The sequence below is a fragment of the Cupressus sempervirens genome, chromosome 9, assembly GCF_028749045.1.
Source record: "Cupressus sempervirens isolate cs-2001-9-10 chromosome 9, ASM2874904v1, whole genome shotgun sequence".
NCBI classification, from domain to species: Eukaryota; Viridiplantae; Streptophyta; class Pinopsida; order Cupressales; family Cupressaceae; genus Cupressus; species Cupressus sempervirens.
Window position 1 is genome coordinate 407,993,665 of NC_143126.1, and position 22,868 is coordinate 408,016,532.

General features: G+C 35.6%; 1 protein-coding gene across 2 annotated transcripts in view; it reads left to right on the top strand.

The window, feature by feature from the left end:
- The window catches only part of LOC149538989 (ATP binding microtubule motor family protein), a 172,559-nt gene extending 149,935 nt beyond the window's left edge, over positions 1 to 22,624 (top strand). For both annotated transcript variants that reach the window (XM_089800375.1, XM_089800376.1), the window contains exons 17-21: positions 17,494 to 17,562; positions 17,810 to 17,970; positions 21,268 to 21,645; positions 21,753 to 21,825; positions 21,988 to 22,624. In XM_089800375.1, coding sequence (XP_089656501.1) covers positions 17,494 to 17,562; positions 17,810 to 17,970; positions 21,268 to 21,645; positions 21,753 to 21,825; positions 21,988 to 22,086 — 780 coding nt within the window. In that variant the 3' untranslated portion in view covers positions 22,087 to 22,624. The remainder of the gene's footprint in view (positions 1 to 17,493; positions 17,563 to 17,809; positions 17,971 to 21,267; positions 21,646 to 21,752; positions 21,826 to 21,987) is intronic.
- Positions 22,625 to 22,868: the final 244 nt, after the last annotated feature.

Below are 22,868 nucleotides of genomic sequence, written 5' to 3' on the forward strand. Positions count from 1 at the left end.
CATGAATCCATTTTAGAAGCAAGGAAACTCATTGCCATCTAAAAATGTTTCAAATGGAACAAATCCCATGCAAATTTGTTGAGAAAAACTCAAGTTATGAGCAAAAAAAAAAGTATTTGGAGTTTTTCTTCAAAAGCGTGCCCTAGGATTGAGCTCCAAAAACAATTTTCAGCATGTTAAATCCATTCTTGATGCGAAGAAAATCGTTGCCAAGGAAAAACATCTTCAATAGAGAAGATTTCATGCAATTCCACCAAGAAAATCTCAAGTTATGAGCAAAATCATGTTTTTGGAAGCCAAATGCATGCTTTCCTTTCAAAATCAGACTTTTTGGGATGCATAGCATATTTTAAAACATGCTTTCCTTCCAAATTTGACTTTTTTTAGGTGCAATGCATATTTTAAAATGTGCTTCCAAGTGAAAATCAAAGCTTTTGGAGAGAAATGCATATTTTAAAATGCATCTCATTTTTTAGATTCATAAGTATAAAAACTTCACTTTTCATGTCATAGCATCAAAAAGGTCCAGTTATGGTGAACTTTTGATGTAATGACATAAAAAATGTCCACCGAAGTAGATTTTATATGCAATGGCATGTAAAAAGTCCACTTTTGATAGTTTTTTACATGTAATTGCATATAAAATGTCCACTTATCAAGCTTTTAAGTCATTTAGTTCACTTAAAATTATAAAAATGTTACAAAATGGGTCAAAAACAATATCTATTATCATATTATGAAATATAATACATAAATATCATTTTAAAGTAACATTTAAATAAGTATTTGATTTTTAAAACCAAAAATTTAAAATGAAACTATATAGTTATATAGTTACTTTAAGTGAAAAATTAAAAAGTAACTCAACTTTAAATTATAACATTAAGTGCACTATAGTCACTTTGAGTTATAAATTTAAAGTAAAAGTAACCTAAAATCATAACAAAAAGTGAATTTAATGTTATATTTTTCAAAAAGTGAATGTCAAATTTAAAATATAATATCATATTTTTAATTCGTTCTGTTGCACCTAAAATGTCCACTTTTGAGGCACCAAAACAGGTATAACTTTTGACTGACAACTCCGATTGACCTCTTGGTTAGACCGAATCGAAGGGAAAAAAGAAAGGTATGACATGAACAAAACCAAACGACTAAAAACAAGCAAACACAAACTCAAAAGCAAAGAATAGACTGTGAAGGCTTCAAAAATCAAACAAAGGCTCGATAGAAAGCAAAACGGAAAAGACTTGACGAAGGCCTTCAGTAAAATAATTTTATATTTGAATTGAAATGGATCAGTCGATTCACATTAAATAATTAAATATCAAATTTAAACTTAGAGAAACGCGAAACTAAGCTTGAAAAAGTTTCGTCATGTTACTTACATTTTGTGGTGACAAAATGTAAGAGAACAAGTAGATTAGCTGAGAGCAGTTCCTTGATTTTTGGAGGAAATTCCTACCTTTTAGGAGGTGGTGTTGTTTTTCAGAGTTGAGGTTCTATGAGATCACCCCTTATCTCAATTTCAAGAGATTTGAGTGTGTTGCCTATTTTTTTGGAGTATCCCTAGATTTGAGGGTGAGATTGCCATTTGGCCTAAGTTGTTTGGCATTAGTCACGTGTAGGTGACAAATAGAGTTTCATATTTTTGAGGTGTTTGGGATGTTCCTTGGCTACTTTGAAAATATTTTAATATATTTAAATATTCTCCTAAGTTAGTAGTTTAATAATTTAAATAAGGCCAAGTGTTTAGCCATTTTGGAGTAATAAGGAGTTTTTTTGGCTCCATTTGGATTGATTTGCCTATGTGTGATGGCTAGTTGGAAAGAGCTCAGTCTCTAATATTTGATTATCAATTGCCGGGACTTATTTGATGCTTGGAGCTATATGTCATTAATAAAGTAATGATTTCTTTCTATTTGGACTCCATTGGGGAAATAATGTTATTTTATAAAGTCCAAATGAAATCCACTTTAGGGTTCTTTTAGGGTTCGATTTGCCTTGGAGAGGGGATATAAGGAGATGGTAATGTAAAGGTGAGTATCTTTATCATTTTGTCAACCTATTTTGGATGCCATTGCTCTGGAAGAGCATTCCTCACTTAGGATGCAAACCCCTAGTGTTGAGAGTAGATTTGTTGGGACGTAGCCCTTAACAAAATCAGATTTGAAGGTTCTTATGCATACAGTTTGATCACGATAGAGGATCAGTTTAGAGTATTTCAGTCACACTTTGCAAGCAGTGGATTTATAGGGAAGGTGACCACTTTGGTTTAGCCTGGCTTTTTCTTATAGCAGCTCGCAGGAGGAATTCTGGAGTGTTTATTTGCAGTAGACTGGAGTTGTTTTATTGTAGCAGCTTGGGCTCTATCATTTGAACTTGTTTGGCTGTAGCTTGTTCCCATCTTCAACTGATGTCAACCTTGTTTGAAGTACATTTGTATTGGTACTATTCTGAAATAAATTAGACTCTGCTGGTACAGTTTTAGAATCATTTCCAGAATAGTATGTATTGCTGCATATGATTTCTATCACTTCTATTTTATTAGTTACTGTTATTTATTCATTGTAATACTTATATTCTGAAAATACAAAAAGAAACAACCTTCTTCTGCAACTTCTGTCTAGCTTTATAAGATCAAAGAAAAATCTATAGGAAAATATAATTTATATAATTAAACAAATAGCAGCAGTAGAGCAAATATCCATTTGGGATATTTTAGTGATATTAGAGCATCAAACTTGCCAACCTGTTGGGTTAGTTGCAGGTCAATACCATGGCTAGAATTAAAAACAGGCACCCTAAGGTTTCATTTCTGTCAACAGGTACAAGTAAGATGCCTCCTTCTAAGGCTTTCAATGATGCAATAATGAGTAGCTACCATCGGTATTGTTTTCTTCCTAAGGAGATACAAGACATGCTTGCATTCACACAATTTATGGGTATACCAGATGTCAAGTATGATTTGGTATCCAAAAGTTCAAATCAGTAGTAGGGAAGGAAAGAAGAATCAAAGGATAGAAAAGAAAGTAAGGGAGAGAAGATAAGTCAACAAAGGAAACAAGGACCAGCAATAACCAGCAAGAGGAATTACCAGATGAAGATCTTGAGGGGGTATCAAAAGAGGATATTGAAGAGATCACTACTCTTCAATGGTAGTCCACATTCTTTGCTTATGGATTTACACATGTCCATAAGCTTGTTTTGGAGAGCTAATTGAAGGTTGGTGAAGAAAAGGTCGTTGTAGCCTTCTCACATTTTGATAGTTCCCACAAGTTAGTAGAGAGCTACATTTGGAAGGTTCAACTTGAGGGAAGATATAAATATAAAGAAGAGGAGATTGATCAACTTATTTCAGAACTTTTAAAGGTTAGAGAAATTTTGGGAAATTCTCAAGTAGCTCTCCTCATGGCAAAAAATCAGATTGAAGAACTGAGTAGGGAGTTGAGTTTAATCCATGCTTTATCTACAAAATCAGAAAATCAGTGGGAGGAACATTGTGGAGCTGAGTCTACTACATTCTACTTCAACTCAATCAGAAAACTTGCCTCTTGCAACAGCTTGTTTAGATAGACAACATATTCATGAGGTGAATGAGGAAGGGGAACCACTTGATGATAAATTATCCAGTGATATTAGTAGTTCCATTAATATTGAAGATATACAAGATGATTCTAAAGAAGATATAGAGGAGGATTCCAAAATTCTGAGTTTGGATAACAACAATTTTACTTCCCATTCTCATGAGTTTGTTGCCTATAGTCTTGAAGAAGTTGATGACATACATTCAGTCATTGCTGATAACCCCTTTTCGGAGATGAGTGCTGATTTGATTTTAGATAACCCACTCTTTGAATTGGATGATGAGGAGGCTCTTGATCTTGATGACACAAATGATATGAGGAGCTCAATCTTGGAGTATGATTGTGAAGTTGAGCATATACTTGGTGGGCCGACCACTTAAGAGTTGTCCCTTATGGGCATGGATGACGCATACTTCTGTTAAGAGGCGACCTCATGGTTTCCCTGACAAGGCAGAAATAACCTTGCCGATTGGTGACTTTATACTCTTCAATTCATTGAGGATTAGTGACTATCTTAGTGGAGATCTTATGACTCATCCGAGCTTTTCACTGTCTACATTAGGTTTTCAACAATATAGGAGTGTTGGGAGGTGCTCCTATAGGTTAGCAATGGAGTGGAGAGTATTTGTTGTTGATTGGAATTGGTTTGATAGTATGTTTGATATCACTTGTGTTGCTGGGTAGAGTTATGATAGTGAGATAGGCTAGGTCATTGTTGATAGTTTTTGAGCATGCAAGATATTACTCAACCATAGTTATGGTGTCTTGCATACATAGAGGTTTACTCGTTAGTGAGGGTGATAATATGAAGTTCTTCTACATCACACACAGTACAACATATGTTTTTTTATGGGACCCAGGTATTGATTCACGAGATACATCACTTTACATAGACTTCCATATATTGCTTCATGGTTTGGAGTGTTTGGGCATTTTTGTCAAAATGGAACAATTGGTTGTATGTTTGAGAGATATGGAGGGTTGCATGCTATGGTTGAGCATGTTATTTTGTCAGTTTCCTCGGATTGCATCAGGTTCAAGGATTGTTAGTAGGGACCTCATGGAAAGGCATTGACAATATGAGTTTGCACATCTATTTAGACAGATGCAATGCAATATGTTGCTTTTTTTTTGAAATTGGTTTGGAATCTAGGAATTGACATGTTTAATACATTTCTCTAATCGATTCATGGTGAGATGCTACACTTTCAAGATCTTGATGTTTATATCAGAGTAGCGCAACAAAGGACATAGGTGCGTTGGTTGCACTTGGGTGAGTATTGTTATAATACTACATATCATATGTTGATTGCTATGATTCCATTTAGGGCTCTCTACGGTTATAAAGCTCTATGTTTTGTTGATCTGGCGATTGGTGACAACAGGGTTCCTTTGGCGTAGGATTGAGTACAAGAGAACTAGGATGTCATGAAATTTCTCAGAGAGAATCTTCAACAGGCACAATATCAGAAAAAGGTCTACGCTGATCAATATAGGATTAAGAGGATATTTGAGGTGGGAGATATGGTGTATCTACAACTGTAGCCTTACCGATAGAGCACCCTTAAAATGGGTGGAGCTGAGAAGCTCAAACCTCGTTTTTATGGACCATACAAGATTATCAGGCGTGTTGGAGAGGTTGCGTATGAGATTGAGTTACCATCTGGCAGTAGGATTCATAATGTGTTCCATGTGTCGTGTCTGAAAAAGGCACTGGGACAACATATTATACCATCTCCAGATCCACCTCCCTCGGATGAGGAAGGTAAGTTGACATTGGTTCCTAAAGAGATCTTGGAAGAGAGGGAACACCAACTAAGAAGCATAGTGATTCAAGAGTATCTGATTCGCTGGAGAGGTCTTCCTATAGAGGACGCTACTTGGGAGGACGAGACTATTTTACAGCATCCAACTTTGCAGTTGCTTGTGGGCAAGCATCTCTGAGAGTGGAGGATTGCCATGTCCCCTTATTAGTTTTGTCTAGTAGTGACATGAGAGTTAGCCTATTATGGAGTCTCATAGGCTTGTAGTGGTGATCAGGGACTCAGTCAGGGTTTTCAACGTCCGGATTTGGTATTATAGGTAGTAGTAGATCAGTTGAGAGCAGTTCCTTGATTTTAGGAGGTAGTTTCTTGATTGTAGGAGGAGATTCCTCCCTTTTAGGAGGTGGTGATGTTTTCCAGAGCTGAGGTTCTATGAGATCACCCCTGATCTCAATTTTAGGAGATTTGGGTTTGTTCCCTATTTTTTAGGAGTATCCCTAGATTTGAGGGTGAGATTGCCATTTGGCCTAGGTTGTTCGGCATCAGTCACAAGCAGATGAAAAACTCAGTTTCATGTTTTGGAGGTGTTTGGGATGTTCCTTGGCTACTTGGGAAATATTTTAATATATTTAAATATTCTCCTAAGTTAGTAGTTTAATAATTTAAATAAGGCTAAGTGTTTAGCCATTTTGGAGTAATAAGGATTTTTCTAGCTCCATTTGGATTGATTTTCCCATGTGTGATAGCTCGTTGGAAAGAGCTCAGTCTCTACTATTTGATTATCACTTGTCGGGACTGATTTGATGGTTGGAGCTATTTGTTATTAATAAAGTAATGCTTTTTTAATATTTGGACGCCTTTATTGGGGAAATAATGTTATCTTGTAAAGTCCAAATGAAACCCACTTTAGGGTTCTTTTAGGGTTCAATTTTCCTTGGAGAGGGGATATATAGAGATGGTAACCAAAAGGTGAGTATCTTTATCATTTTGTCGACTTTTTTTGGACGCCATTGCTTTGGAAGCACATTCCTCACTTAGGATGCAAACCCTAGTGTTGAGAGTAGATTTGTTGGGACGTAGCCCTCAACAAGATCAGATTTGAAGGTTCTTATGCACACAGTTTGATCATGACAGAGGAGCAATTTCTAGTATTGCAGTCGCACTTTGCAGGTAGTGGATTTATAGGGAAGGTGGCCACTTTGGTTCAGCTTGGCTTTTCCTTATAGCAGCTCGTAGGAGGAATTCTGGAGTGTTTATTTGTAGTAGATTGGAGTTGTTTTATTGCAGCAACTTGGGCTCTATCATTTGAACTTGTTTGGCTGTAGCTGGTTCCCATCTTCAATTGTCGTCAACCTTGTTTGAAGTACATTTGTATTGGTACTATTCTGAAATAAACCAGACTCTGCTGGTATGGTTTTAGAATCATTTCCAGAATAATATATATTGCTGCATATGATTCCTATCACTTCTATTTTATTAGTTACTATTATTTATTCATTGTAATACCTATATTCTGAAAAATATAAAAAGAAACAAACTTCTTCTACAACTTCTGTCTAGCTCTATAAGATCAAAGAAAAATCTATAGGAAAATATAATTTATACAATTAAACAAATACTAGCAATTTATTTCAATTGAGCATAATGTGTTAAGAAACAATTGGAGCCAAAGCTTTGACTGGGAGCGATTGTGGTGATACATAGACTAAAATTTTTGACTGTAGCTTGTATTTTCGTCTCAATTCCCAAAAAAGTTAGAGTTCCCTACTTTTGGAAGTCTTTGTGCCCCAATGGTACAGGTTATTCTTATAGAATAGATTAAAACAAGATTTAGAGCCAAAATGGTACGCTTTCAATCAACTTTTGAGTTGGTGTTGGTTTATTCACATCACTGTTTCTAGCTATTAAATAGAAGTGAAGTTTAGAGATTTTAATCTTGCCCATTACTTGCTTTGTGGGTAAGTGGATTCTTTCTTGAAAATTAAGAGGAAAAATAATTGGTAACACCCCTTTCAAAATCTCTCAACTTCTTGCTTACTTTGAGTTGATCCAAGGAATTGTGAGAAGGGGGAACCATCCCTTAAAGTAAGAGAGACTCTGTCTTATACGATGTGGCTGGTCTACCTATTATGCAATTGGATTTTAACAGTCGGTTGCAAAATATCCACCCAACATGTGGCACTATGGCCAAGGAGATCAACACTTTGTCGCATAGTTGAACTACTGACCAAAACCAAAAATTTGCCAAGGCCTGGATTTTTTTTGAGAAAATCGTGGTTAGTACTCAACAAAAAACTTGGCAATTGGGAACTTAAAAAATGCTCAAAATTAATAAGATTGTTTTTTTTTCCAAAATTCAATCAGAAGATGCATCCAATGAGTCAATAATGAGAACACAAAAGCAACAAATTGAGTCTAGATAGATTTAAATGCAAAGTGGTGATAAAATCACATTCTCACGAGGAATGATTGCTGGAAGCAAAATAGTAAATAGTTTTTGTAAAACTAAAACTAAATACATTGGTAAAATTAGATCTTCCTCTTCCCAACTCTAGTAAAACATAAGCGAGAGGTAGAACTAGAGGGTCCAGTCCTAGAAGTCTATACTGGAAGTGACTGTGCCTCCTTGGTTCGTATGTCTATGACTTAGGTCGTGACTTATCCTTCATCTCAACGTGTCCAATTTAAAGCCCAAGAGTGGGTCTTTGACCCTCTTGGTCTATATGGTAGAACTTTGGCATCCATCAAGGTGGTCTACTTAGATTTCAACCTTAATCTTCTTACATACACTTCTCGTCTACATCACTTTCTCATTTTTATTTTTTCTTGTGCCCTTAGATCAAATAAAGGGGTATGTATTTGAAACATAAAGCCTACACATGAATATGTGTAGACATAGTTCACTTGGCCCGCATGGTGCAAAAATATTTAATGAGGACCAAATTCTTCTCTTGGGGTAATATTCACCAATTAGCCCACAAGAGGTGAGAACGTCCAACCAAGACCATATTCATCTCTTGTAGTAATCAGTTCATCCTGATGTCCCTCAGGCTGACAGGAACATGCTTTGTTACCACTTGCAATGTATATGAATTGTATATGGTTAGAGATAAAACTTTAACACTTAAGTACCTTTTAACCAGTTAAGTCTTGGTTTAGGTCTTGCAATCACCAAATAAGGGACAAGTACACATATTTCTACAAACTAATTATATTGTTACTGTAATATGATCCACCTTAAGCTTTATAATTTTATAATTTGGAAGAGATACAGTTATAACTTAGGGATGAGATAACAATATAATCATTGCATTTTTGGATATTGGGAATCCTACTTATAACATTTAACTTCCATATAGATTATCCCTCACAGATTAGTGCCTTTGTATGCCCATTCCAGTATAGGTGCCTTGGTATGCTGTATCCATGCCCATTCCACCTCAGGCCTTACCTAATTTGTGAGGTACTAATCTAATAAATACTCTACGTTCCATCTGTGTAATTGCTACATATTGAAGAATATGCCTTATACATGGCAGTTCAGTATAGAATTTGCATCAAGCTAATGTAGTGGCAATAGCATGTTACCAGTATAATTATTATAATTTGTATGTTTGTAAGTCTATATATATTACTTATCTGAACACTTATTTGAATGATATGCAGACATATATGTGACGGGCATATAAATGTCTTTTAATATGCACCTGGTTGCAGTTTTTAGCAGACTCCTACAACTGTATATCTAATGAGTTGTTCATGCAAAGGTTAACGGTATTATTGAGAAAGTTGGTGTTCTATAGGAATATAACATCCACTATTTCTAATTTGTTTACTGGTTATCCTCTCAGTATAAATCCTTCTAGATTTGGATGGTTTTCACCAAAATATCAACATAGTTTTAAGGCAAGAACAATCATATTTCATCGCTGTTTATCACTATTCATATATCACTACTTGTGTTTGTATGTTACCATTAGTTGGATATCTTGAGTCTGAATTTGTCCCTGTAACATCTGTCCTGTGTTTTGTTCTGTTACCAGCTGTAAATAGCTATGATTTGCTTCTATTTGATATCTCTTTTGTACATATGTGACTATTGTCTGAATGGATGAATTGCTGATTCTATCTTAAGAGCATGTGAATTGTTGCTAATTATATGATTTGGGTGCTAATTGTAATTATAATTATTTATTATCTATTTTTATAGTATTATTCTATTATATATTGTGTTATTATTTGAATAGTATATTATTAAATGGGACTGTATTATATTGCTTTTGTTTATTAAACTCTAATTTAATTAAACCTTATTCCTAAAAGAACATGATGTAATTAGGGTTTCAGATGAGGGATATGACACCTTGTCCTTCTAATGACGATTCCGTGTTATGAGCTGCAAAACAGATTGCCGCTAGAGATTTCGATTGAAGGAGTCTCCAAATGAGTGTCTCTGTCCAACTAGGAGCACCAATTGAATGTATAACTCAGATTGCATGTTGATGAAATGCATATGTTGATGCTTGATCAAGTCACAGCCCAAGAAGGATTGCTAATGATCTCGCTGCTGTGGTTTTACCTTCACCCCATAATATGTGTCACAGAAATACAAGGCTGCAGCAAAATGTACGCTGCCACAATGCTCTGACCAACGAGATTGTTGCCACAGCAGTGAATGAAATGAATGTGCTAATCACAATGATATATGATAATGAGACCACCGCCTCAGTGATATATGAAATGAACATGCTGATCACAATCGCTACCACAGTGATATGAATACTCTGATCGTGGTCACTGCTGTAGTGATATGATATGTTCGTATGCAATCCTACCACAACCATTTGATGTATTCTGATCATAATCCTTAATCAATATGATAACAACCAATTTGGTCTTTGATAGGAAACTTCTCTAAATTGATAACAGTAGACTAGACTTTTGCACCTCCGAAACTGCAATCTCAAAATTGAAATTTATAAATAATGAAATGAGATGTTTTGGTGCAGAAGCACCCAAATAAAGAATGTACATATGCCAATCAATCACTACCGAGTGTCAATTCTGCGCGAGCCGACTAGAGGAGTTTATCTTGGGATTTGTATAGGTCTTTGCAGGGTCGGTTTACCCTATTCTATATTGTTCTGGAACAGTCTATAAGCCGTTTTGGCAAGAGATAAGGATCTAGATCTTTTTGTAAGCCAGTTTGGTCTCGTAGGGTCAGTTTTCCTATGTAATAATTTAGAGTGTTCCCTAGACCGTTTTAGCTTGTATAAAGAGTCTTTGGGTTTAGAGTCGGACAGGTTTTTTTTGATTGAAGTTGCTCTGGATAGAAGTTTTTGGATACGAAGTTATAGAGAGAAGAAATTTGTAGGAGAGCAAGTGTATATACTGTTCATTTGATGAATCAATTAGAGAATATTATTATCCATCTCTTTCTGGTGCCGGTTCCTTTTGTTTTTGCTTCCATTGAATTTATCTTTGCATCATTTTTGGTATCGGAGTTCAGCAAAAGGTCTGGGCAAAGGAGAATTGTGAGTTTGTGTTTGTTGTGATAGGTTGGGAAGAGAACCTATAGAGTGGCCAAAAGCACTAGGTTGAGTGGAGAGAACCTAGATAGGAGACAATGGTCACAAGAGGAGATTTATCTCATGATCAGAAGATACTATTTGATGCATGGGTTCCATATTGGGATTTTCAAAACAAGAAGGAAGAAGGAAAGAAAAGAGTGGAAGAGAAAAGGAAGAAAAGAGAAGAGGAAACCAGAATAGATCAAGAGATAAAAGAATGAATGGAATTCCTAATGCAAGAACTGAGAAAGCATGAAGAAAATTCAGTGCGACTAAAAGAGGAATTGCAGAAAAATATGGAAAAAGAAAATACAAATCTAGAGCATCAGCCAATTTAGATTATAGAAGCTTGTATTGAGACATTGGAAGAGAAGAATTTTCCATTGAAAGAACAACCTGATCACATTGATGCTGATATACTAGATGAATAGATCAATGCTGACATACCAAATGAATACAGTGACGCAAATATACAAGGTGAGCAATAACATGTTTTTGTTGAAACTTCTGATACAAAAGTTCTTGAAGATAGAAATGGTTGATGAGCATTGTGATGAAACGGTTCATAAAGAGTTGGATTTGATGGTCCTTAATGCAACCAAGAAATGGCATTTGAAGTCAAGAAAGAAGGTGGTCTAGCCTATCAAAAGGATACTAGTAGCAAGGAAGAAAACTTGTGATGAAGCTAAGAGGATAGAGGAGGCTCCAATAGTGATGAATTTGGAGATATTGTAGCGCAAAGACATCATAGCAAAGGATGCAATAGTTCGTACAGTAACCCAAATTGGTGAAGTCATATTTAATGAGGTTCCATCTAATCCATTCATTGTAGGTTTGCAGGAGTTCTATCTAAATATGGCAAAAGTTTACGCATATATGACAGTTGATTCAGATACTGGTCAAGAGTACAAACAACAAATACCAAAGAATTGGAAAGCACGAAAGAGGAAGGCCAATCTAAGGGACTTGGATTCTATTGTCCTCGAGAGTATGGTGCAGAAGCACCCAAATAAAGAATGTACATATGCCAATCAGTCACTACTGAGCGTCAGTTCTGTGCAAGCCGACTGGAAGAGTTTATCTTGGAATTTGTACAAGTCTTTGCGGGGTCGGTTTACCCTATTCTATATTGTTTTGGAATAGTCTATAAGCCGTTTTGACAAGAGATAAGGATGTAGATCTTTCTATAAGCCGTTTTGGTCTCGTAGGGTTAGTTTTCCTATGTAATAATTTAGAGTGTTCCCTAGACCGTTTTAGCTTGTATAAATGGAGTCTTCGGGTTTAGAGTTGGACATTTTTTTTTGAGTGAAGTTGCTCTAGGTAGAAGTTTTTGGATACAAAGTTATAGGGAGAAGAAATTTGTAGGAGACCAAGTGTATATTTTTCTTTTTAAAGAGGGCTAAACGCTTTGACCTAGAGCTATCAACTAGTGAGGTCACAAATGGGGGACCTCATCCCCATGAGATTTGAACCTTGATGGCAACGATAACATCACTACAACTTAACCATCACAACATGTCACTATTGGCAGGAGAGCAAGTGTATATACTGTTCATTTGATGAATCAATGAGAGAATATTATTATCTATCTCTTTCTGATGCTGGTTCCTTTTGTTTTTACTTCTTGTGAATTTATCTTTGCATCATGTTCAATGTTACTTGACTTAAATTTGAGTCATCTTATTAATATGAATTTATGTTCTCCAAAATTGCAAGCTGGCCCTCTATTGAAGAGGTGCCAAGAATCAAATTGAAATATAAAGGGGACTCTAAGAGGTGTTAAACGAACATGCCACAGACATTATCCTTGCCATAAACCTTCAATACCCTATACGAAAAGGATGGGCTACAAGGCATAAATATAGGTCCTGATCAGATGGGAGAGGATTGGAGAGGGTCAAATTTGACCCAAAATGCTTTACCTTTTGGATTTAGTGACCACCTTCCAACTTCATATCCTCATAGATCTAGCCTCCGATGTTCGATATTGACCAAACTCAAAGCAAACTAGACATTCTCTTCCTTTGAATGCAATGGTGAGCCAAGTATCAATTTTGATATGCAATACAAATTGAAATCCTCAATCATAGAATTTGGCATTGCTATATTGTTTTTCTGATTTTCCATATTATCATTAAATGCAAGAGAAGAACATCCTCAACTTTTCAAGATCTACCAAGATCTGCAGATCTCTCAAAAAGACAAGCCAAATGCTCCCATTTTGCTTTGATGCAATTTAACTTTGGCTACAAGTATAGCCAACCTGAGCTCTAGAGGCCTAATGTAAAGCTAAATGAGAAGATCACTATAACTAGAATAAACTGTATGTGTATTAATGATTGCAAATCTGCAATGGAATATAATAAATAAATGGAAATACAAATGATGTAGGCTAAACTGAGAGATGTCATAAAATTATGACAAGTGTTGTAATCTTATGATGAGACATATAATGATAAGATATGGCAACATCATTGTTAAAAGTGTAAGCATCTCATGTGAACCTTAAGTAATCTGAAATGAAAAAGTGTAAAGAGGACCTAATATTGAAATGAGTTACCATGATATACCTTCTACATTAATAACCATAAAGTAAAACACAATATGGTAGGTTAGGTATAGACATTACCATCTCACATGCAAAAACTTGAGAGATATTGGGAAAGCCTAAACTAGTGAAAACTTTATTTAATGTCAGCCTTTGATGGATCCCAAAGGCAAGATCTGGGCACTTGGGAGATTGTTGAGGTTAGTGTACAAGCCCTCAAACTGATAGTAGATTTCATATTGGTGGAAACGAAAAATCTTTCAACACATTCTAGGCATTACTAAGTCTTAAATGGTTTGTCAATGCAAATGAGATACTAAATAGTACATTCTAGAAAAGAAGAAATTCCTTTGTGAATGATTGTAACTTTATCCATATTCTCGTAGGAGATGATGAAGATAGTTCACATGTAGAAGAGATTTCCAAAGAGGAGAACGAATAAGCAAACTCAAGATTAATACACTCAATTTCTAAATGGTTTAACATGGATGAGAATGAAATAGTAAAGCGGAAGCTGAATTACAAATTGAAGATGATAGTATAGACCATAGCTCAAAATCTTGTTCTCTGACACTTGTTAGCGAAGCAAAAAAAAAAGTTCTCGGCAAAAATTGGAGATAAATCGTCAACTTATCGGGAAAATATTGGGAATTTTAAAAGTGGCTTAAATTAGATTAGAAATACATTTTTTTTTGCAAAATTCAATAGGGAGATGCATTTGATGAGTCAGTAAATGAGTAAACAAACCAAACAAGCTGATCTAGATATATATTAAATGCAATATGTAACAAAATCGTATCCTCATGTGGAATGCCGATGGTTGGCAGCCGTAATTAGAGACTCTGAACTCTTAAACAAACTTAAAATAGCAAATTGTCTTTGTCAAAAGATAATCAAATACACATGTCAAGTACAATATGAAACTAATCTACATATTCCTCTTCCCCTTCCCACTAGCTCTAGTAAAAACTATGGGAGTGGGAGGGGTCTATGGGAGTGGGAGGGGTCTAGCCCTAGCATTCCACTTCAAATCCACTTCTCTCCACCAAAACCCTTCTCCTCTCCTTGAAACTCTCTAAATTGCAAAATTAACAATGAATGGGCAAGTTGTTGGTTATCCCAATTTTACTAGTGCTGCCCGCGAGTAGTTACTTTGCAATTTATCGCAGAGAAGTGGGCAACTTATCGACGAGAATCGAAGGTCTTCTCGACTTGAATTTCCCCCTAGAAAACCTTAAGCTTTCTCATTTTGTAAAAGTTTTCACGAGAAGTAGAGATATTTGCCACTTCTTGGAAAGATTTTAATATGGATGTAGGAGGAATATAAAATAACATCTTGGAAAGTTGTAATGCCCCCTTTCTAGGATGACAATTAGTTGTTTAGTGTTGGTCTATCACTGGAGTTTACATAGGCCAATGGTGTGTGTAGGGGACTTATATAGGGCGCAGAGAGCCAAATGCAAGCTTTTTACGTAGTTTGGAATAGTTGATGACAAGTTTCTGAAATTTAATAGATGTCCCTATTTTTTTGGGATTGACCGGGAGTTGTCCAAGAGGTATCCGGAGACCATTGGGGACAGTTTGAACACATTTGATGCGTTTCCTATTTTTTGGGAGGTGCTCTCAATTATTAGCTAAGTTACCGATGCTGATTCTGACGCTGATGTGGGTGCGGGGTGCTGATGTGTGGAATTTTTATTTTGGGATTTTGGATCCGTCTATATATATATATATATATATATATATATATATATATATATATATATATATATATATATGCACACTAAAATTTATGAGAAATGCAAGAAATATACAAAAATAAACCATTCCATAGCATGATGCTTCACCATTGATAGTTCAAGTTCAAATTCACTAATCAAATTCAGTCATTCAGAATCATAAGGATTCTCAAAAAAATCCACATTCTAGTCATCATCAATTAAATACATGCTAAAATTGACATCTAAAAGGTGTTTTGACTGCGTCTGCTTTCTAGATGGGCCCGGATGCTTCCTAGATTCTTCTAGGAAGCACATCTTGGACCTGTGGGTTCTTGCTGGATGCGCTGCAGTGCATCCACCAAGAACCCACAGTCCCAGGATGCGCTTTCAGGGAGAATCCGTGCAGCATCCTAACTCACCCAAGCATCCGGACGCATCAGAACCAGCATCTGGCCTTTTCAGCAGAGAATCAGTAACTAAGATTATTAGGAGGAACTAACCATTCAGTGGCTGACGTTCTAGAGATGCACACAGTTGAGGAGAGTTAACTGGGCTCAGTTTCAGAATGACAGGTTCGGTCTCCTACTTTTTAGGAGCATCCCGAGATAAGGGGTACTGCCAGTTGGTTCAGACAGTTCAGGAATCATCCACAGTCTAGTGGTTTCAGTGGGTTTCCAGTTCTGAGCTCATTTGAATATTTGATGAATAAAATAGGAAATACTAAAATATTTCCTAAGTTGATTTGATTAAATAATAATTAAGTGATATAATAATCATTTAGCAATATAATAAATATAAAGTGATATTATTTTCACTTTTCCTTTTATAACTTAAATAAGGCCCATAGGGGTTCATCACCTAGGCCAACACCTTCTAAGTTGTTAATAAATTAAAGGGCAATAAAACAATTAATTATTTCACCTTGGAGTACGAGCCTAGAGGAGAACTAATTTATTATAATTCAAAGTGTAAAGTGGAGAGGAAAGCTTACTAGGGTTCGATTTTGACGAGAAGAAAATAAAAGGAAGTCTTGGCGTCAATTCCAGCATTTTAGTTTGATAAGAAAACACTCATTCTCTTGCAGCCAGAGGCTCACGTCATTTGCTATAGACTACAGGGATGTCGCCCCCTTGCAGCCACAGCTGAGGCAATAATCACAGCGGTGGGATTGCCCACATACAGGTCAGTCTTAGATAATTGTTGCAGTAAAAGATTAAGTTTGCAGTGGTTGGAGGAAGGAATCCATACTGGGGAATCATCACGTTGCATGAAGGGAAGTATAATTCAGTCTCCCAGGGCATATGGAATGCAGATCACCTTATTTCTATTAGCCATAGAACCATAATATATTGTAGGTAGAGTTGCAGGTCTGGAGTGAATTAGCTTGTACCCAGCTGTGACACGGATTTGTTTGGGGCTGGATGCTATCCATAAAAAGACTTGATAAATCTGCTTGTTTTCAATTTTCTTTATGCAAAGCTCTGTTAACTATTGGTAAAGCTGAAAGTTTAGTCTTCTTGTTGCAAGGTATGATCTCTTTCTAACAATGCTTTATTTATTTAAAAGGTTCTGTATGATTTCCAATGTAACACCAGTACTGGGGTATGTTGGAATGAGTTTCCGAGATGTCGGAAAAATGGGCCTCATTTTTGTGACAGCAGCAAGGGGAGGAAGGGGCAGGGAGGGCTGTTGTATAGTATACATATAGAACTTGAAATGCTTGTTATAAAATTATTTTTCAATAGAACAACCAAATTAAAATACTCGCACATAGCAAAATTGCAACATGAACTAGAGCCATTGAATATTCAACATAGCAACATATTACATATCCAATAGTAACATTCAAAAATCAAAAATCAAAATTCAAATAGAAATCCAACTCCCCATTCTAGCAGCAGCATGGTTGCGGAATGGCAGAGGTGGGGGGTACTTGGGTACGCAAGTACCTAGTGTGGGGATGTCTCAGGGACGGGTGCTCCGAGGTTTGGGAGGGGGGTGCAAGTCCCCTTGTAGCACTGATGATTTCATTCATTAAGGTTTGAATAATTATTGTATTAGGGTGTTTGGTATTCACAACAATAATTGATAAATTTGTTTTTGTATTTTTTATATGAGAATTATATAGTAATAATGTTCACTCTTAAACTTATGACTCCAATATAGTGAAAGTTATTGGTGTTATGATCAAGAGTATATTTTGTATTATTGATTCTGGTTATAGTTTATATTCATGTTTTCTAATGTTTGAAATCTATAAATGTGGAGGGAATTAGAAAATGAATATTTTGAACATTTTCACAGGAGCAGACATCATCAGCATCAGATACGGCTTCTGAGGATGATGTTGGACCAATTGGACAATGCTTAGAGGTTTGTATGCATGCTTCTATTTTTCAATGTAAAGGGAAGCTTCTATATCTATGTTTATAAGGTGCAGTTCCACTTTATAAAATGTTCTATTTGTGTTATATTCTGTACGGTGACTTGGGGACTGGCCTCATTTTGAAATAGTTTACCTTGTTTGGAAAGCCTACTTTGTAATGTTTGTTCTAAATTTTTGAATTAACCTTCAAAATTTTATTCATGTGCCTGTTGCATGATGCTTATCTGCTTGCAGGAACTTCTAGGTCTTTCCCCAAATGAGATTGAAAATGGCCTATGGAAACAAGATATTGAGTGCAAATGCAAAATTTCTGATTTGCTTGAGAGACATGGTGGCATCCTTGATGTTCACTTGTTGAAAAAAGGTCTTTCACACCAGAGGTCTTTGTGTTTAAGGTAATGCAGTATATTAGAAATCCTTTTTCTGTGGTCTAGTAAAACTCAGTGCAAAAAGTCAGAAGGATCACTTCTTTTCATTTAAGGTAGGGTGTTTTCAATATCTGCATTTATTCTGTGCAGTGAAATCACCAAATCTTTTTCAAGTTTGTATGAATATTGTAAATTATTTTGTTTTGATGTAGAATGTAATGAAGACACTAGACACACTTGAGACTGTTTGTTTGCATAGTATTGTGTTCTGTTCTATTCTTCTCTCTCCTGAAAGTGATCAAGATTATACCAGTAGTTTTAGTAAGATAAGGCACATGCTTAAGCTTTTTCTTGAAAAATGAAATGAAAGCAGAAGGGTCGAGTGTAGAACTGATGATAGGATCAGTAATGGGGAAAAAAATGACATTGAAAACCAAATAATTGGGCTTCATATTCAAAATTTTATGGAATATGCAGTTTTACTGAAGGCTTACTTCTTTGTGGAAAGAGGTTGTTAATTGCTGGTTGGAAAAAGTTGGTATTGTTCATGGCAGCATGGTAAGGAACATGTTGACGATCTCATTGTGAAAGATGTTCTGGATGGGAGACTTGCATTGGAAAAGTGAACTGAAGATCATATTGGCAGGTTACACCTTTCTAAATTCTAATGAATGAGGTTAAATTCTACTTTCTGATGTGGAAATGATTGACATATGATTAGCTTATTAATAGTCTACGTTCCACAGTATGCATTCCAACACCCAGCTTGTCATGTCTGTCCCCATTGCCATCACAAAGATATGGGGATAGCCAGGGACATGGCCAGCCCCTATACTCTAGGGATATTAACCCTTTCTATGTTTTTAATTTTTAGCATTCTTGTTCCAGAATAAACAAGATACATGCTCCCCACCCATCCCCGCACACACTATAATTTACCTGGAACTTTACTAGAACTCCAGCTGATAGATGAGACCTCCCACCTAGGGTGGATGGGAAGAGTATCAAGCCTGGACACCCATCTTATTTCCCATGGGTTAAAATGTATATTTCTCTATTTCATGTGTTGTTGCAGATGGGTCAGATAAACCAGGCTGGTAGGAAAGAGATGTTACCATAGGCATGGTATCCCCGGCCCTCCAGCTTCAGGGGAGTATTGAGAGCTAAAAGAAACTTTATAGTTGTTGAAGGACTGCAGACAAATATTGAATGAAAATATATCCCTGTTGAATGGCAACAAACAGCTGTTACCCTTTTTATCAATGGGCAACTCTTTGGCTGCATATGGGCCAGGAAGACCATTATCAAATGAAAACACAGGTCTGGCATGAGCAAAAGCATGATAGAGCGAAATCACGCAGATTGCAAACACCATGGAACATAGCAAATGATGGTTACATCTTCCTGAGAACCGTTGAAAATTAAAGCTTCTATTTTTCTTGATTTTAAATTGGGTTTAGCAAGATGTGTATGTTTTTTATCAAGTCCAATCACAGGCAATTTGTTTTCACAAAAAAAAACACCTATATAATATTGTTGAAGGCACTGAATCCATCTATTTAAATTAGTGTTCAATCTTCATTATTTCCTACAGTATGTTGCATTGCAATTGTACCACTCCATGCAGAAGCAGTGCTGTTAACAACTTTTCTCAATGCCAACATCAGAAGTTTCATTCATTTTGCAGGGGCTTGATTATTATTTTCCAGATAACAGTAATATCCATCATAAAATTAAATAGAAATGGTAACATTCCAACTTCTTAATTTGTTTATTTTCACAGCAATTTGTTTATTTTCAAGGTGGTAATAAGTCCTAGGGGTCTTTTGAAGGGAATTTTGGCAAGGGGTTTTGGTTTCAGCAATATGGCCATTTCAGATTTTCATCCTACAAAGATAAATCGGCAGTGATCTTTTGAATCTTTCAAAGGTGATTTCATCAAATGAAGGACAAAATACAACAATCATAATAGTGGAATTTGCAATATTTGATCGCTTAATGCACAAAAGGTGTTCGATTTCAATATATTTCATTAGAGGTTTTGTCTTTCAAGAGTTGTACCAGAGGTTTCAAGGTTTTCATATAATGGAACACCTATTTTGTTTTTGTAGGATCAATATAAGAAGATGCGAGAGTTTCGCCTTCGTAGTATTCACCATGATTAGGAGTTAAAACAGAGAAAAAACTTCATTGGAATCATTTAGGGATGTTTGTTTATATTTGCTTGTTCTGACTAACATATTTTGAGAACACAATTTTTAGCTCAATGTTTATTTTTTGATCATCTATTTTTAATAGTTTATTTTTGGATCTCTTGTCATGCAAGAGATATGAGTTGTGTTAATTCATACTGATCTTTACTAGGAGTTTGCAATCAGATAACTTGCAAAGAAAATCAGAAAATAGGACATATGCTGCAAATAAATGATGAGATTTGAGAAAAATGAGCCACTTTAAGGGGGCAAACTTCCAGATATCTCTACCCCTTGGTAGGACTATTAGCTTCATTGAATATTTTTTTCATTTGTGGACATTAATATAATTTCTTCATTCTTCTAGAAGAACTCAAATCATGAAATGATGATCATAAATTACAATTAGCTGTAATAGATGCCCTACCTTGGATGCTAAATAGGTCGACTAATATACCTATAAAATACCATATTAATGATCATATAAGTTAAGATTTATGGTCACTACAAGAGGACTACTTATAAATTATAAGGGTGTAGCATGCCCCATGCTCACCTGAATGTATTCCTTGATACCAATCAATTGTGGATGCATCTGCACAACATCTTCATCTTCTCATGTGGCATCTTCTACAAATTCATCCACTGAATGAGCTACTTTGCAATTATCGTAGTCTTCAACATTTTTTGTGCATATTTCAAGTATTAACTTTGGCTCTAACTTGATTCCTCCCCCATCATCTAGCATTGATAAAATTGTTTATGCTGGAACCTATTGACCAATCTGTTTCTGTAAACACGAGATGTGAAAAAATGGATGTATCTATGTTGTGGGAAGTAACTCAAGTTTTTATGGTACTTTGTTAATCTTCTACAGGGTTTGTTTGAAACATAAAAAGTTTGTTGACAACTTGTTATTTTGAGGATAATAATGTTCATAGTATTGGGGAAGTGTTTGTCTTAAATTCTAACTAACAAGGAGCATCTTGATGCTAGTTTTGCAGAAATAACCCGTGAATAAGCGTGGTTAATGTTTGTGGTTGGATGTCTTTTAATAGAATATATATGGTCATATTTCAAGATTAGCTGATAACTTTTTTTGGGAAAATTGCGCTTGTTGATTGCCATACAGATATTGCTTTGCATTGATTTGCAACAAGTTAAGCTGTGATAACCAGTGGGTGTCTCTCTCTGATGATGTCCATCCAAAGTCTAGGCAGGAAAAGTTTTGGGCAATAGTGAAGGCACAGACAGTTGGAAAAGCAGCTTCCCATGCTCGACAAGGTTTAGTGCAGGAAGGCATATTAATTGATACCAATTATTGTTTCCCTAGTTCAGGTGGATTGGTAGAGGCTCAAGATTCACAAATTGATTCTGGAAGTTCATATCATGCTAATTTTCCTTCAAAGGTTATTTTACCAAATACTGAGAATATGTCTATGGGAAACTGTATGGAGTCTCTGGAGTGTAACAAGGGAAATCTTTGCTTATCAACAAAATCACCTCGAAGGTTGATATTTGATATTTGATTGCATCTTATTTGTATGGGATAATAGTTTTGGTTTTGTCATTCTTGACTTAAGATTACATAACACAGAATACCTTATTTTGAAACAGGAAACTGCTTCCAGCATCATCCATGCTTGTAAAAGGTATTGATGATAGAAATGTTGAGGATGAAATTCCAAAGGTATTAACCATTAACTGCCTTATAATCTGTCTTGGTTGAAATATCTGCTGCAGCTATTGGTCACATATGAGTGTATACAGCATTGACTTGAAAGTTAATGATCACTAAGTGTTCCTTTCAAATAACATCTCATCTTTAGTAGCTTTTTGGTTCTGTATTCAGGTTTTTGAGAAGTCGTGCCAGAAAAGTTCAAGCACAAAAAGAGTAGTTGCAACTCGAGGGAGGATATCACTTGCTAGATTGTTAGGAGGAAGCAGATAATAATTAAGCTGGACGTGACAAGTTTGCATATATTATGCTTCTAAGCTCCAGGGTTTTGAATATTTTTTGTGAGTTCTGCTGACATAATCATAGCTCAACTGTTCCAATTAACAGATAAGAATTATGGTTCAGCTTAAATCGGTAAGAGGATCAACCTTCCAAAGGACTCCAGTGGTTGAAGCCATAGTTTGCAAACTCTGCAAGGATCCTCCCTCGGAGTTGCCAAGAAGTCTATTTTTTGTGCTGGGCAAGTTCTCTTAAGTTTAGCTCTTGCGTTTTTTAAAGATGCAAGAAATTGTGAGAAAATATGTTGACACATGTAAAATACTGTATAAAAATCTTTTTTCGCATATTTTTGCTTTAAAACCATGCATTTTCTCTTTTGAAATATCATTTTAAAAATCAATAGTTCTGTAATAAAAAATTTCAGGAAAAAAAAATGGACAAGGGTACTGATACAAAAGTAGTTAAAACTACAATCAGTGGACAAGAGGTACACAAGAATAATTTTTGCTATAAAATCATGCATTTTCTCTTTTGAGATGTCATTTTTTAATTTAATACTTTTGTAATTGAATTTTTTCGAGAAAAATAATTGTACAAGGGTATTGATACATAAGTAAGTAAAACCACAATTAGTGGACAAGAGGTACACAAGAAATAAATTGACCAACCAAATTATGAAGTGAGAAAGATTCATAATTAGGGTGTTTGATTCCTAGAGGACAAACTACTTATAGGCATACCTAATAAAATGATTCCTAGAGGACAAATTGCAATGA